The sequence below is a fragment of the Pantherophis guttatus genome, chromosome 15 (genome assembly GCF_059756535.1).
Source record: "Pantherophis guttatus breed Tessera chromosome 15, ASM5975653v1, whole genome shotgun sequence".
In the NCBI taxonomy this organism is placed as follows: Eukaryota; Metazoa; Chordata; class Lepidosauria; order Squamata; family Colubridae; genus Pantherophis; species Pantherophis guttatus.
Genome location: NC_142077.1, coordinates 11,094,054 through 11,109,931, shown reverse-complemented (window position 1 = coordinate 11,109,931; position 15,878 = coordinate 11,094,054). Strand labels below are relative to the sequence as shown.

The 15,878-nt window shown below is 46.0% G+C and overlaps 1 protein-coding gene across 1 annotated transcript; it reads right to left on the bottom strand.

Annotated features, from left to right (window-relative positions):
* Positions 1-7,784: 7,784 nt before the first annotated feature.
* KIAA2013 (KIAA2013 ortholog) lies at positions 7,785-14,366 on the bottom strand. The gene is made up of 2 exons (XM_034407745.3): positions 12,876-14,366; positions 7,785-8,946 (listed from the first exon to the last, which is right to left on the bottom strand). Exons 1-2 carry the CDS (start codon positions 13,840-13,842, stop codon positions 8,087-8,089), a joined length of 1,827 nt encoding a protein of 608 aa, XP_034263636.2. The 5' UTR covers positions 13,843-14,366; the 3' UTR covers positions 7,785-8,086.
* Positions 14,367-15,878: the final 1,512 nt, after the last annotated feature.

Here is a 15,878-nt window from a genome sequence, read left to right as displayed (position 1 = left end):
CCATCCATCCATCTATATCATCTCTCTCTCTCTCTCTATCCATCCATCCATCATCTATCTATCTATCTATCTATCTATCTATCTATCTATCTATCATCTATCTATCATCTCTCTATATATATATTTATCTATTTATCATCGATAGATAGGTAGATAGATAGATAGATAGATAGATAGATAGATAGATAGATAGATAGATAGATAATTCTGAATTAGCAGCACTTCAGTTTGGCACTTGCCCCACGATGGAGGTTAGAAAACAGCTTGAATTTGGTAGCTTGAAAGAAAGCTAGAAGCCAGGTTCCTGAAAGGTGGTGAAAATAAAGATGGATGGATTAGGGAAAGTAGCAGAGGAGCTAGGGGGGAAAATAATGCATTGAATGGTGAATTTAATGGCTGCAAAACCTCCAAACTTTTTTTAAAAAAATGTAGACAGTTCTTTTTATATCGTTTGGGTTTCAGACCATCCCAAAATGCAGTTCTTACCAACTGCTTAAAAAAAAATTATTATGAATGGTTAGAGGAGAGGTATAAAGGGCAAGGAAAGATTAAATGAGGAAGATACAGGAGTTGAAATGTAGCAACAAACAAATGGAAGTGGAAGTGACACAGAATGCACGATTGAAATTGAGTAAATGGTTGTTTTTGTATATATAAATCAATATTAGAATCCTATGTATAAACAGTAAATTGAAGTTAAGGGAGAAAAATGGAGATATAAGAAATGATTACCGATGTGAAAATGTTGCAAAGAAGAAAATTATAAAAATTTCTTTTTTTTCATTTTTTAAAAAAACTGTTTAATAAAAATTATTTTTTTAAAAAATATTGTAATTTAAAAAAAAAAAAAAGGCTAGTTGCGATATTTTTATATATGCATCCCTTCTTAAAGTCCCATCTGCTTCGTCAGAATCCATCGTTAATTTTTGCTGCCTTTTTTTTCCCCTTCTTCTTCCAGTTGATGGACAAAATGACTTCTTCCATTAGGCTTGTTTGTTTGAATCTTGGTCCCAATTAAGGACCCCCATCCGAAGAGGGAAGCCCTCCGCCTCTTAAGCAGACAGCAACATAAAAGCCATTTAAACCGAAGATGCTTTCTCGACCTTCAAGTAGAGAAAAATTCCAGCCCGTCCCCCAAATCGTGATTTATTTATTTATTTATTATGATTAAAAATGCTTCGTTGGAGGCTACTCAAATGGGTGGAAATCTTATATAAGAAAATAAACTTTGCTTTAGGATTCTGAAAGCGTCGGACGAGCTTTCTTCTTGGTTGCCAGCTTCTCCATCTTAAAAATAAAACAAAACACTCACCTGCAAGAAGAGAACCTGTTCCGGGAGCGAAGCGAATTTGGACTCCTGTTTTTGCTTTCCTTTTTGCCCGGGCCTAGTTTCGCCTTGCAGGAAGACGAGGGAGTAAGGTAACGCAGGCTTTCTGTCCCTGACATGGTCTAGGGGTCTCCAGCGGCCCAGATTTTGGGGCAAGGCGATGGGTTTGGGGCCCTTTGATCCGAGCTTCCGCTGGGAAGAGAGCAGCACGGTAAAAATTGGCATATCTCTGTTCTCTGCCTATTCGGGGAGCTGTTCTAGCGCTCTCTCTCTCTCTCTCTCTCTCTCTCTCTCTCTCTCTCTCTCTCTCTCTCTCTTTTTGGAATTACCTAGCGAAGAAACATGGATGCTCTCCCACTACAGGGCATTGGAAGTGGGAAGGAAATATAGATACAGATTAACAAGAGTTGGAAGGGATCTTAGAGGTCATCTAGTCCAACCTCCCCACCCCATCCAAGCAAGAGATCCTACACCGTTTCTGACAGATGACAGTCCGGTCTCTTCTTGAAAGCTTCCGGTGATGAAGCTCCCACCATTTCTGAAGGCAACTTCTGTTCCATGGGTTGATTGTTTCTCGCTGTCAGAAAATTTCTCCTTATTTTTAGGTTTATTTATTTATTTATTATATTTCTATACCGCCTTTCTCCCCTAGGACTCAAGGCGGTGTACAGTCAAGAAAAATATAGATACACAAACATCATCAAATTGCTAATTATTGAATCTCTTTAATAAAGGTTGAATCTCTCAGTTTCTAATCTTTTCTTGAAAGCTTCCAAGGATGAAGCTCCCACAACTTCTGAAGGCAACTTCTGTTCCATGGGTTGATTGCCCTCACTGTCAGAAAATTTCTCCTTATTTCTAGGTTGAAATTCTCCTTGATCAGTTTCCATCCATTGTTCCTTGTCTGGCTTCAGGTGCCTTAGAAAATATTGACCCCTTCCTCCTCTCTGGGGCAGCCCCTCAAATATTGGAAGATGCTCTCATGTCTCCCCCCGTCCTTCTCTTCACTAGACCAGCCGTGCCCAGTTCCTGCAACCGTTCATTGTATGTTTGAGCCTCCAGTCCCCTAATCCTCTTGGTTGCTCTTCTCTGCACTTTTTCTAGACTCTCAACATCTTTTTTATAGTGTGGGGACCAAAACTGGATGCAGGATTCTAGGTGTGGTCTTAGTAAGGCTTTATAGGGTGGTATTAGTATCTCCTTTGATCTTGATTGTATCCCTCTGTTAATGCAATTTAGGATTGCATTGGCTTTTTTTTGCTGATGGCTCATATTTAGCTGGTTGTCCACTAAGACTCCAAGATCCCTCTCACAGTTACTGCTATTAAGCCTGGTTTCACCCAGTCTATATGTGTAATTTTGGCTTTTTCTTACCCAAGTGTAAGACTTTACTTTTCTCTACGTTGAATTTAATTTTTTTTAATTTTTTTAAAAAAATTGATTTATATGCCGCCCTTCTCTGGAGACTCAGGGCGGCTTACAATGCGTTAAGCAATAGCCTTCATACTTTGTATATTTATACAAAGTCAGCTTATTGTCCCCACAAACCGGGTCCTCAATTTACCTACCTTAGAAAGGATGGAAGGCTGAGTCAATCTTGAGCCTGGTGAGATTCGATCTTACTTTAATTGCAGGCAGCTGGTGTTAAATTACAGAGCTCTGTCTGTTGAGCTATCCAGGCTCCCTATTTTGTTAGATAGGGCCCAGTGTTCGAATCTAGGTAGCCCTATAACTGTTTAGTGAGTGTTCAAAGATACGACGGCACTGAAAAAGTGACTTACGATCATTTTTCACACCAACGTTGTGAAATGGTGTAGGGTCTCCTGTTTGGATAGGTGGGGTTGGACTAAATGACCTAGAAGGTCCCTTCCCACTCTGTTATGGTTAATCCCCTAACAAAATTCAGATGCTTGGCAACTGACTCGTATTTGCAACGGTTGCAAGGTCCTCCGGGGGTCACGCAATCTCCTGACAAGCGAAGTCAACGGGGGAAATCCGGATTCACTTAGCAACCGTCTCACTAATTTAATAACTTGCAACCGATTCACTTAACAATCGTGGCAAGAAATGTTGTAAAAATGGGGTTAAAACCAGTGGTGAAATCCAATTTTTTTTACTGCTGGTTCTGTGGGCATGGCTTGGTAGGCATGGCAAGGGAAGGATACTGCAAAATCTCCATTCCCACCCCACTCCAGGGGAATGATACTGCAAAATCCCCATTCCCTCCCCACTTCTGGGGGAAGGATACTGCGAAATCTCCATTCCCACTCCACTCCAGGGGAAGGATACTGCAAAATTCCCATTCCCTCCCCACTTCTGGGGGAAGGATACTGCAAAATCTCCATTCCCACCCCACTCCAGTGGAAGGATACTGCAAAATCCCCATTCCCTCCCCACTTCTGGGGGAAGGATACTGCAAAATCTCCATTCCCACCCCACTCCAGGGGAATGATACTGCAAAATCCCCATTCCCTCCCCACTCCTGGGGGAAGGATACTGCAAAATCTCCATTCTCTCCCCATTCCAGGGGAAGGATACTGCAAAATCCCCATTCTCTCCCCACTCCTGGGGGAAGGATACTGCGAAATCTCCATTCCCACTCCACTCTGGGGCCAGCCAGAGGTGGTATTTGCCGATTCTCTGAACTGCTCAAAACCTCCGCTACCAGTTCGTCAGAATCTGTCAGAACCTCTTGGATTTCACCCCTGGTTAAAACCCACTTAACAAATGTTTCCCTTAGCAATGTTTTTTTGTTTTGTTTTGTTTTGTTTTGTTTTTTGGGCTGAGTTTTGGGTTCAATTGTGGTCGCAAATTGAGGACTCCCTGTCCGTTAAAAAGGGTAAGCGGGTAAGTCTGTCTTGAGATAGTGAAAGGGGAGGTTAGCTGGACCGCTTTTTTTATTTTTTTCACAAGAGAACAATCTTGTTCCAAAAATATTACATCTTTTCTCTAGGAAGATTTATCTGCAAGGACAGAGCACCTGAAGTCCCCAGGGACCTGGTTTTTTTTTTTTTACAGGTAAAAGATTTCACTGTGTGAATTTCTCTCCCTCTTTTCCCTTTTTCGCCATACATCCTTTCCCGCCGATAGCATTTGTTAGGAAATGATTTTACCTAACTTGTTGGATTGGCAATATATAAACCATAGGTATAGCTTTAAGACTACTATATTGCTGTATTGCATCATACTGTGTCCTGATTGGTTAGCTCTGTAGCCAATGTCCTTAAAAGGGAGCTAGAAACTTGGTTTATTTCTCTTTGCTTCTTTTTGCTGATATCTTTGCTGGTTTTGCTCTCCGATATCTCTGTTCGCTACTGTTTGCAAATACAGAAGAACTGTTTATCGTGTATGACAACAACAACTGGTAAGAAGACTTTGTTATTGGATTACCCCTGGACTATTGTTTAACCATCTACTGCTTTATATATGAATGACCTGGACTGTTTATTGGACTGGGCCTTATTACTATTTCCTGAAAGTAAAACACAACTCAGTGTATCTGTGTGTTGGCTCTGTTATTTTCCTAACTACTCTCAATCGCTTTTCATGTGCACACCCTTGCTACTCAAGGGTTGCTCTGTGAATTCCTCAACATTGGGTCGAAGCTCGGGATAAAAAGGTGAAGGGAATTAGGAGATATTAAACAGGCTTTCTGCTCCCTCCCGAGAATGCAGTTCAAGATCCTTTCTCGTTTTACTGAAAAAATCGGTTCCAGAGCAAAAGCGGGACTTAAAGAAAGAACAAAAAAGCCAGCGAGAGACAAGTAGAGATTTGAAAGATTTTTATTTCTTACAAAACAAAACAAAACGAAAAAACCCCAAAACCCACCACCTTTGGTATCTTAAAATAATCACAATTGTTTTCAAATCACCAAAAAAAAAAAAAAAAAAAATCTGTTAAGTCTCTCTAGAATTTAAAACAAACAAACAAACAAAAAAAAAAAATCAGGTCACTGCAACAAACCTGGTGAAAGACTAAATCAACCCCAATAAAAATCGTGAAAGGTGTCGTATTTTGTACGCTGCCTTCCAAGGGAAAAGACTGAGAACTCCTGTTGATCAGTGTTAAAAGATGAAAAGTCAAAATGATTAAAGCTACAGATACATTCTACGTTTGGCTCCCCTTCGGCCTGAAACGCTGGAACAAAACGGGACGCCTCTCAAACCCACCACCAACAATAAGTTAAGAAACGAGAGCAACGCTCAAATTTAGGGGTTTCGGGAGGAGGGGGGGAGAGAGAAATCCCCGCCGTCACCACTTTTTCAACCCGAGTTAAGCAAGAACATTCAAAGCCAAGGTGCCTCCTTATCACTTCCCATCGACGTTAAAAAAATCCTTAATGCACGTTTTTTTGTTTTTTTTCAAGTATATTTTTTTCCCAACGAAGAACAAAATCGGTAACGAAAGCCAATGGAATTAAGAAGCGGTGGGGAGGGGGGGGTCTTTGGGGTCGGGGAGGGATGTAGAGCAGGGGTCTCCCACCTTGGCAACTTTCAGACTTGTGGACTTCAACTCCCAGAATTCCTCGGCCAGCTTTGCTTGTGGACTTCAACTCCCAGAATTCCTCAGCCAGCAAAGCTGGCCGAGGAATTCTGGGAATTGAAGTCCACAAGTCTGAAAGTTGCCAAGGTGAGAGACCCCCTGATGTAGAGACAAAGCTAGGACACTCAGGGGCCGCCGCAAATGTGCAGAGACACACACACACAAAAATGGGGCTTTTCCCCCTCTCTAGGGAAGGCTCGTCTTAGATAGAAAGACCCGAGATTGCAGGCGAGAGTCATTTTATTTGCTCAAAACAGCAACTGATTCTGGAGTGTTTTTCTTGACCAGTCTTTGTCTTCCTTTTGCTTTTTGCTAGGCCGTCTTTGAAAAAGGCACCTGCAAACGCACACAAACACACACACACACACCCATTCCGCAGGCAAGGATCTCTTGAATTGCTTTAAGGATGAGAGCAAATTGCTCTCCAATTCCACAGAAAGTTTAGGAATACAAAGGGGGGGGCGAGGAATGAGTATCTTAAGAGTTATCTGTGGTGCTTATTTCTAATAATTCCCTGACATTGACAAGGAAGGGGGAAGATTTCAAGAGGGGTTGTGTAGCCCGTCAGTCCCTCTTAAAAAAAAAAATTATATTTCTTTTCTGAGGTTTTCGTAGGTGTTTGTATGTAGGTCTTTGGTTAGTCGGGTTTTCTCCCGCGTAAAATTGGAGGTGTCTTGGCAACGTTTCGACGAAGTCTCATTCGTCATCTTCAGGCTGGTGTTTTCGGCTTCGTGCTTCTAGGAGCAATGTGAGCAAGTAGGAGCTTCTTCATGCTTCTAGGAGCAACATTGCTTCTAGAAGCACGAAGCCAAAAACACCAGCCTGAAGATGACGAATGAGACTTCGTCGAAACGTTGCCAAGACACCTCCAATTTTACGCGGGAGAAAACCCGACTAACCAAAGACCTACACACACACACACACACACATATATAAAGTGATTTTCTATCGAGGCACCTGGTCTACCCCAGCATGTGGGAGCATACTGCATCCCTTTTGCCTTTCAGCTCCAATCCAGGAGCCCGCAAGATTTATATATATATATTCTGAATAACTGAATAGGCAGCAGCCAAATTTAAGGGAGGGGAAAAGCCAAAAGGAACCAGGGGAAAAAAAACGGATTCCAGTAAATATGCACGCATTATATAGACCAGGGGGTCTCTTTCCCACAAAATGTCCACGCTGCTCTCATTTGCCAAAGTTTTAGCGTAAAGCAGCTCCGACGGACTCCCTGCCCTGTTTTTAAAACTTTTTTTTTTTCAGGTCAGAGGGGAGGCCGTTCCCCCACCTGTGACCAAAGGCCCAGAATTCTGTCCCTGCGTCCATTCCAGTTGGGCTGGGTAATCTTTGCGCTTCCCCCATCTCTGCTCTTCAGCTGAATAGCTAAGCCTAGATATACTGGAGGGAGAGAGGGAGGGAGAGAGGGAGGGGGAGAGAGAGGGAGCGGGAAAGAGAGAAAGGAGGGGGAGAGAGACGGAGGCAGAGGGAGGGAGGGAAGAGAGAGGGAGGGAGAGAGAGAGGGAGGGGGAGAGAGAGGGGGAGGGAGAGGGAGGGAGGGGAGAGAGAGGGAGGGGGAGGGGAAGGAGGGGGAAAGAGAGGAGGAAGGGAGAGAGAGAGAGAGAGGGAGAGAGATAGATGCCAGCTAAGGTTTGATTTTTACTCCGCATAAAACTGCATTTTGGGGTCCCGTCAGATCGCTCGTGACAAGCTTCCCAACCCTCCCCGGAAGCATCCCCCCCCACGCCTTCATCCTGGTTCATTTCGGGGGTACTCGTCCAAGTGAGGGAACACACTGCTTAACCCTTGGGGTGCGCCAGCCCCAGCACCCCCTAAACCAGGCTTCCCCATCAACCCTTTTGGGGAGCAAGCACCCCGACAGACCCGAGATGACTACAATTTACAGAACCCCGAATCATTTGGGAGAAGAACCTTTATTTTTAAACCCGCCTCTTCGTCAGCCTCTCCCCTGTACCCCACAACACTCCCTCCTTCGAGAGCTCAATCTTCCATAAAGGCAAACATGTTAAGTAGAGACGGGGGCCCACAGGTGTGCAAACACACACACACATACACACAATGCAGAAAGGCTGCCTTCTTCCGAAGATGCTCTCGGCTCCTACAGGTCTCCCGGGCTGCGTCCAGGGCTGATGTCAGGGAGAAGAAGCTGAGCCCCCCACTCCTCCATCCCAGGAAGCCGGGGCCCTACTTCAGCCGTCCCTAGACCTTGCTCCGGAAGAGAGGTTTGGCCCCGGGCCCGCAGTACTCGTTGTAAATGAGCTTGAAGAGGAAGAGATGGAAGAGGGTGATGAGAGAGGCCACGCTGAACCAGAAGAGGAAGGGGAGGCCCGGGTACCGCTTGGCCATGTGTTCTTCATGAGCCAAGATGGCCTTGAGGTGAAGGGTGTGGCGGAGGTCCTGCAGGTGCACCAGATCGGTGGAGATGTACAGCAGAGGCGTGATGGGCTGGGTCACCATGACGGGGAAGGTGTGGCCGTGCACCTGGGAGGTCAGCTCCACGGGGTCGTTGGAGCAGCCGCCCTCGCAGGCGTACAGCTTCACCGGCTTGTCCTGGAACTTGACGGAGACGTGCAGGAAGGGCTTGCCGTCGGCGTCCAGCAACACCGCGAGGTTGATCAGGTCCTTGTTGTAATGGATCCCCCGCAAGGCGTAGCTGTTCTGAAGGACTTCCGGGTCGGATTGGAACTGCAGGTGGTTTTCGGTGAACTGCAGCCCGCCGAAGCTGAGCACCATCCCTTGCATGAGGCCGTGGGCCCCGGCGGCCACCAGCCCTTTGCAACCGCGTTTCTGCAACGTCAGCTTCCACAGGTTAGAGAGCTGCAAGACTTGCAGGACGGTGGACAGTTGCCCAGGCCACAGGTTCTCGGCGTGCATGGTGGCGTGGCCGCTGAAGCAGTGGTCGGCATAGTTCAGAGTGGCTTCCATTTTCTCCTTCTCTTCGGGGCTGTGGTGGGGGTCCAGGAGGGGAGCTGGGGTGGTGGATAGGACGAAGTAGAGCGTCAGGTTGACGGTGTCGCTGGAGGGGGTGTGAGCGTCGGTGATCTTGCGCATTTCCACACCTGAAAGGAATAATAAACGGATAAATGGAATAAACGGCCTTGGATAATAAGATAATAAAAAGGTAAAGGTTCCCCTCGCGCATGTGTGCTAGTCGTTCCCGACTCTAGGGGGCAGTGCTCATCTCCGTTTCAAAGCTGAAGAGCCAGCGCTGTCCGAAGACGTCTCTGTGGTCATGTGGCCGGCATGACTCAACGCCAAAGGCGCACGGAACGCTGTGACCTCCCCACCAAAGGTGGTCCCTATTTTTCTACTTGCATTTTTTACGTGCTTTCGAGCTGCTAGGTTGGCAGAAGCTGGGACAAGTCACGGGAGCTCACCCAGTTACGCAGCGCTAGGGATTTGAACCGCCGAACTGCCGACCTTTCGATCAACAAGCTCAGCATCCTAGCCACTGAGCCACCGCGTCCCATCAATAAGATAATAAGTCTTCGATAATAATAAAAGCCCACCATTAAATTCTCATGTACAGTTACATAGCAAGGGAGTTTCTCTACCTTCTCCCTACTTCTCTGAGAAGCGAGAAACCTTCACATGACCTGTACCAGTTAGTTCCTCGACTTATGACAGTTTGTTTAGCGACCGTTCAAAGTTAACAACGGCACTGAAAAGAAGCGAAATATGACCATTTCCCACATTTATGTACACTGAGAGCGTATGTACCAAAGACAAATTCCTTGCGACCTTCAGACAAACGAAGTCAACGGGGAAAGCTGTATTCACTTAACCCACCCTGTTGCTCACTTAATAACCGCAGCGATTTGCTTAGCAGCTACGGCAAAAAAGGGTGTAAAACAGGGCCAAACTCAAACTTAACAACTGTCTCACCGAGCAAGAGAAATTTTAGCTCAGTTGTAACTTGTAAGTCGAAGGCTAGCTGTATACGCCACGCTTGCTCAGGCCTTTAACAACCACCGTCGTATTTTTCCATGAGTAATTCTGATTATAAGAAATTATAATCTCCCTATAAAGACAATATATATATATAATGTTTTATAGGTGGCATCTCCCACCTGCCAGATTGGCAAAGATGTTCCCAAATACCTCCCCGCTATGTTGGAAATGTAAACACCAAAAAGGAACTTATTCTCACATGTGGTGGTCCTGCCATAAGGCAAAACAATTTTGGCAAATAATTAAAACACAGATAGAAGAAATTATAAATCAACAAATAGAAATGAGGCCAGAAACTTTCCTACTGGGAATAAATTACCGGGTCATATGAAAAAGAAATAAGATACTTAATCATTCACATAAGGACAGCAGCACGAATAGTTTTCGCCCAATTCTGGAAAAACAATGACATACCATCAGAAGACAAGGTGATTAGAAAAATTATGGAGCGTGCGGAAATGGATAAACTCACAAAGGAGATACAAGAAAAAGATGAAATAGAATATTACTTAGTCTGGGAGAAATGGTATAAATGGTTGGAGGAGAAAGGGGGGGAAAAGTGGGGGGACAAAAGAAAACTAAACAATGGTTAAATTAGGTGGAGGAATATGGAAACAAATGGGAAGATATAAAAATTGTGGAAAGGAAATTAGGTACCTGTTTACATTAAATGTAAATAAAATATTTAGATGAATAGAATATATTATAACGGTATGTATATATGATATACTAGAAATGTATGTATAAAAGATATATTAAGATAAGAAAGAGAACATGTATAAATATGGATTACTGATGTGAAAATGTTGAAAAGAAGATGTATATAAAGAAAAAAAATTATAATCTATGGGGATTTATTCTATGGGGATAATGGAGGCCGTAGATATGAACCAGGAACATTTTAGCTAATGCCTTAGCTGTTGGGATTTTTGGGCAGGGGATGAAGTGAACCTGTTTGGAGAATAATATATATTCTGGCCCTGGAGACGCAGGACTTTGAATTGATCTTTCCTTCCTAAACACAGAAGATACCGTAGCCCAACGGAACATACTACCACCTGTGGTGGACATGTCCAGCTGCAAAGAAGTTCTGGGCTAAAATTAAAGAATGGCTAGAGAAAATAACAGAACCACCTATGAGCGGAAAACCAGGGACATTCTTATTAGGGATATTTACGGAAAAATACACCAAGGAAATAAAATATTTGATCTTACACATCATAACAGCTGCCTGTATAGTATAACACACACAATTGGAAAAAAGAAAATATACCAACAGAAGAAGAGTTGATAAAAAAAATCTTAGAGTGCGCCGAGATGGATAAATTAACAAACGAGCTTGAAGAAAAAGAGGATATGGAATGTTATATAATCTGGCACAAATGGTATAAATGGCTGGAGAATAGGAATAGGAATAACAGAGAAGAAAAATAGGGGTGAAATGTAAAAAAGGAAAGAATGAATAATATGTCAATGTATAGAAAATATAAAGTTAATAGGGGTCTTAATAAATACACTGTAATTAAAAGAAAGGGGATAAGAAGAAACTGGAATAATATAAAGGGAAAGGGAGAAAATGTAAATATTAGAAGATCATCATGAAACAGCTGTTAAGAGAGTATATATATATATATATGTATATGTATATGTATATGTATATGTATATATATAGTATGTCTTGTAATGTCATTTTATGTTATAATAATAAATAAATAAATAAATAAATAAGAAGAAGAGAAGAGGAAGAAGAAGAGGAAGAGGAAGAGGAAGAGGAAGAGGAAGAAGAAGAAGAAGAAGAAGAAGAAGAAGAAGAAGAAGAAGAAGAAGAAGAAGAAGAAGAAGAAGAAGAAGAAGAAGAAGAAGAAGAAGAAGAAGAAGAAGAAGAAGAAGAAGAAGAAGAAGAAGAAGAAGATGATACCGTAGTCCAGATACTACTATTTTGGGGGGGAGAAAATGTCATGATTTCTATCCCCAGAAACAAAAAATCTCCATCGCTCCAACTGCTGCTAAGGCAGGCAGAACTTGCTGATTTTTGCAGACTTCCTAAATATTGCCTTTACCAAGAAACCATCTCATTGGGAGAGGTATCATAAAGGTGTCATGGATTTATTTTCCAAAGAACCAGAAGGCCAGGCAAGAAACAGTGGAGGGAAACTAATCCAGAAGAGAAGCAACCTGGAATTAAAGCAGAAATGTCATGACAGTGAGGACAATTAACCAGTGGAACAGCTTGCCACCAGAAGTTGTGGGTGCTCCATCACTGGGTTTTTTTTTTTTAAAGAAGAGACTGGACAGTCACTCGTCTGATCTGGTATAGAGTCTCTCGCTTGAGCAAGGGATTGGATTAGACCTCCAAGATCCCTTCCAGCTATAGTCTGATTAAGTCCCAAAAGGGCTTTTTTTTTCCAAAAGGCAACTGGACTTTTTATCTTTTCTTTTTTTTTTTCCTTGAAAATGTTTTGCTTCTCACCCAAGAAGCTTCTTCGGTTCTTCTTCAGAACTGAAGAAGCTTCTTAGGTGAGAAGGGAAATGTTTTCAAGAAAAAAACCCAAGAAAGTCCAATTGCCTTTTGTAAAATAAAATTTAAAAAAGGGGGGGGCCCTTTGGGACAACCGTCTCTTGCTTGAGCTCCATTCTCCAGCTCTATTCTAATTTGAATTAAGAAATCTCGAGTCAATTACAGGTTTTGTGGTACATTTCAGGCCCCCCTCTATAGCCCCAAGCAAGCTTGTAGGACCACCGGAGCGGGGGGGGGGGCGTCTCCAACTTTGGCAACTTGAGGACTTCAGAGCTGGCTGAAGAATACTGGGAGTTGAAGTCCACAAGTCTTAAAAGCTGCCAAGGTTGGAGACCCTTATGCCAGAGGATACCTGTCTAGCTTTGAAACGTCCATTTTTGTACCACCTGGTTGGTACCAAGCACCAAAAGGCACATTTCTCAGAATGCCACACTCAACGGCACCGTCCATGTCCGAAGCTGGCATCGCCCTACGGCCGGTCGCTCGCAGATTCCAAGCCGGTGTGGTGTGTCCCCGCACCTGAGATGAAGAGTTCGTCCCACGCCCGCCGGTGTTCCTGGACCAGCTCCTCGGTCCGCAAGGGCAGCACCTCCATCATCTCCCTCTTGGCCGCTTCCCGCAGCCGCCCGAAGGTCTCGTCCAGCTGGGCGGCCTCGATGGGCTCCGAGCTCAGCACCACCGACACCAACGTCTCCTCGAAGCGCGACTTGGGTGCCACCTGCACCCGGCTGACCAGCTTCTTAGCCGCCACCACGACCAACACCAACTTCTCTCCGGCAGGTTGCAAGGCCCGGCCCGATGACAGGAAGAACTGACGGTCGCCCGCTTTCTCTAAACTGGTGGCGAAAGAACGGCCGGAGAAAGAAGAAGAAGAGGACGACGACGACGATGAAGCCGGACCGGTCACTTCTAATGCCACCAGACGGTCGGTGGGGTTGTCCACCGACAGGCGTTGCAAGTAGAGGTGGGGGCGTCCACGGTGGGCCAGCAGCTCCTCTCGGACGGTCACGCATGACCCGGCGGAAATCCCGGACTGGATGCAACGGACTTTCCGCCAGGTTCCTTCCTTGGGCAGCAAAGCGGACGCCGACGCCTCGCTGTCGGCCCCGGCCGGACCCCGCAGCTGGGCCAAGGGTCCGTAGTCGGTGGGCCAAGCCGGGCCCCCCTTGGGGGCCACCCAAAGGCGGTTGGCCTGGGCATCCAGCAGCAGGTGCCCGTTGCCCACCAGCCCCGGGGGACCCTGGCCAGGGCCTTCCCCCAGCAGCCGGGCTTCTCCTTTCCTCCAAGCCCGGGTTTCGGCCTGCAGGCAAAGCCCCGCAGCTCCTCCCGAGGCTCCCCCGGGCCTCAGGCGGAGCAGGAGGCCAGGCCAGGCGCCTCCCAAGTACCAGGAGGCGGCCAGCAGGAAAGCCAGCAGGGCCAGCAGGCGCCGCGCCCAGCTGCTGGACAGCAGCCCCGGCAGGCCCTTCAGCCGCTGCTGCAGCCACATCGGGGCGGGCGCGCTAGCTCATGGCGGCGGCGGCGGCGGCTACGCGAGTCCCCGGCTTCGTTGCGGCCTAGTTTGCCCGGCCTTCCGCTTCTCCTTCCGCCGCTTCGGCTTCTTCTTCTTCTCTCCCCCCCGTCTGGGGCGGTCCCGGGCGGGGCGTTGGCGGCGGCGGCTCCTCCTTCTCCTCCTGCTGCCGTTTCTGCTGCTCTTCTTGCCGGCTCGGAGCGTCCCGAGGCCGAGGGGCTCCCCTGGCGGCGGGGAAGGCGGCCTCTCAGCATCCGCAGAGCGCCCCCGCTGGGAAGAGAAGGCCCTGGGCGTAGGCAAGAGAGCGCGCCTTCTCTTCAGGGCTTTCGTCTGAGGCACACGGGGTCTCTGAGCCTGTGCAGAGTGCTCTGTATTGGCTCACAGGGTTCCTGAGCCTGTGCAGAGGGCTCTTTATAGGCAGTAGGAGATCTCTGAGCTTCTGCAGAGAGCTGCTCTTCAGGGCTTTTGTCTAGGTTCATAGTGTCTCTGAGATTCTACAGAGTGCTCTTTATTGGCAGCAGCAGATCTCGGAGCCTGTGCAGAGTGCTCTTTATAGGCAGTAAGAGATCTCGGAGCCTGTGCAGAGTGCTCTTTATAGGCAGTAAGAGATCTCGGAGCCTGTGCAGAGTGCTCTTTATAGGCAGTAGGAGATCTCTGAGCCTGTGCAGAGAGCTGCTCTTAAGGGCTTTTGTCTAGGCACACAGGGTCTCTGAGATTCTACAGAGTGCTTTTTTATTGGTAGCAAAAAATCTCTGAGCCTCTGCAAGGCGCTCCTCTTCTCCCAAGGCTTTCCTTGAAGGCACAGGGTCTCTGATCTTATACAGAGAGCTCTTTATCATCAACAGGAGATCTCTGAGCCTCTGCAGAGAGCTGCTCTTAAGGGCTTTCGTCTTAGGCACACAGGGTCTCTGAGCCTGTGCAGAGTGCTCTGTATTGGCTCACAGGGTTCCTGAGCCTGTGCAGAGGGCTCTTTATTGCCAGTGGGAGATCTCTGAGTCTCTGCAGAGTGCTCCCCTTCTCCCAAGGCTTTCCTTGAAGGCTCGCAGGGTTCCTGCGCCTGTACTGAGTGCTCTTTATCATCAGCAGGAGATTTCTGACCCTCTGCAGAGAGTTGCTCTTAAGAGCTTTCGTCCTAGGCATACAGGGTCTCTGAGTTTGTGCAGAGTGCTCTTTATTGCCAGCGGGAGATCTCTGAGCCTCTGCAGAGAACTGCTCTTAAGGGCTTTCGTCTAGGCACACAGGGTCTCTGAGCCTGTGCAAAGTGCTCTTTACTGGCAGCAGCAGATCTCCAAGCCTCTGCAGAGCACTTCATTCTAGGCACTGGGTCTCTTGAGATTCTACAGAGTGCTTTTTTATTGGCAGCAAAAGATCTCTTGAGCCTCTGCAGGGCGCTCCTCTTCTCCCGAGGCTTTCCTGGAAGGCACAGAGCCTCTGAGCCTCTGCAGAGGGCTCTGTATTGGCAGCGGGAGATCTCTTGAGCCTCTGCCATGCACCCCATTTTAAAAGGCAGGGGAGGAGAAAAACCCCTCCTGATTTCAGCTCTTACCCTGGCATGATCTTAACCTCCCTGCTTTCCCAACGCTTTTCTTTGGGACTTGGTTGTGGTAACCTGTGCTGATTTTGTTCCTCTTTTTTTTTCTCTGCCTTCCTCTCTACAGAATAGAACAGAATAGAATAGAATAGAATAGGAAGAATAGGGAATAGAATAGAATAGAAAAAGAAGAATAGAATAGAATAAGAAGAATAGGGAACAGAATAAGAATAGGGAACAGAATAGAATAAGAATAGGGAATAGAATAGAATAAGAATAGAATAAGAAGAATAGGGAATAGAATAAGAATGGAATAGAAGAAGAAGAATAGGGAACAGAAGAGAATAAGAAGAGAAGAGAAGAAGAGAATAGAAGAGAATAAGAAGAATAGGGAACAGAATAGAATAAGAATAGAATAGAATAGAATAGAATAGAATAGAATAGAATAGAATAGAATAGAATAGAAAGAATAGGGAACAGAATA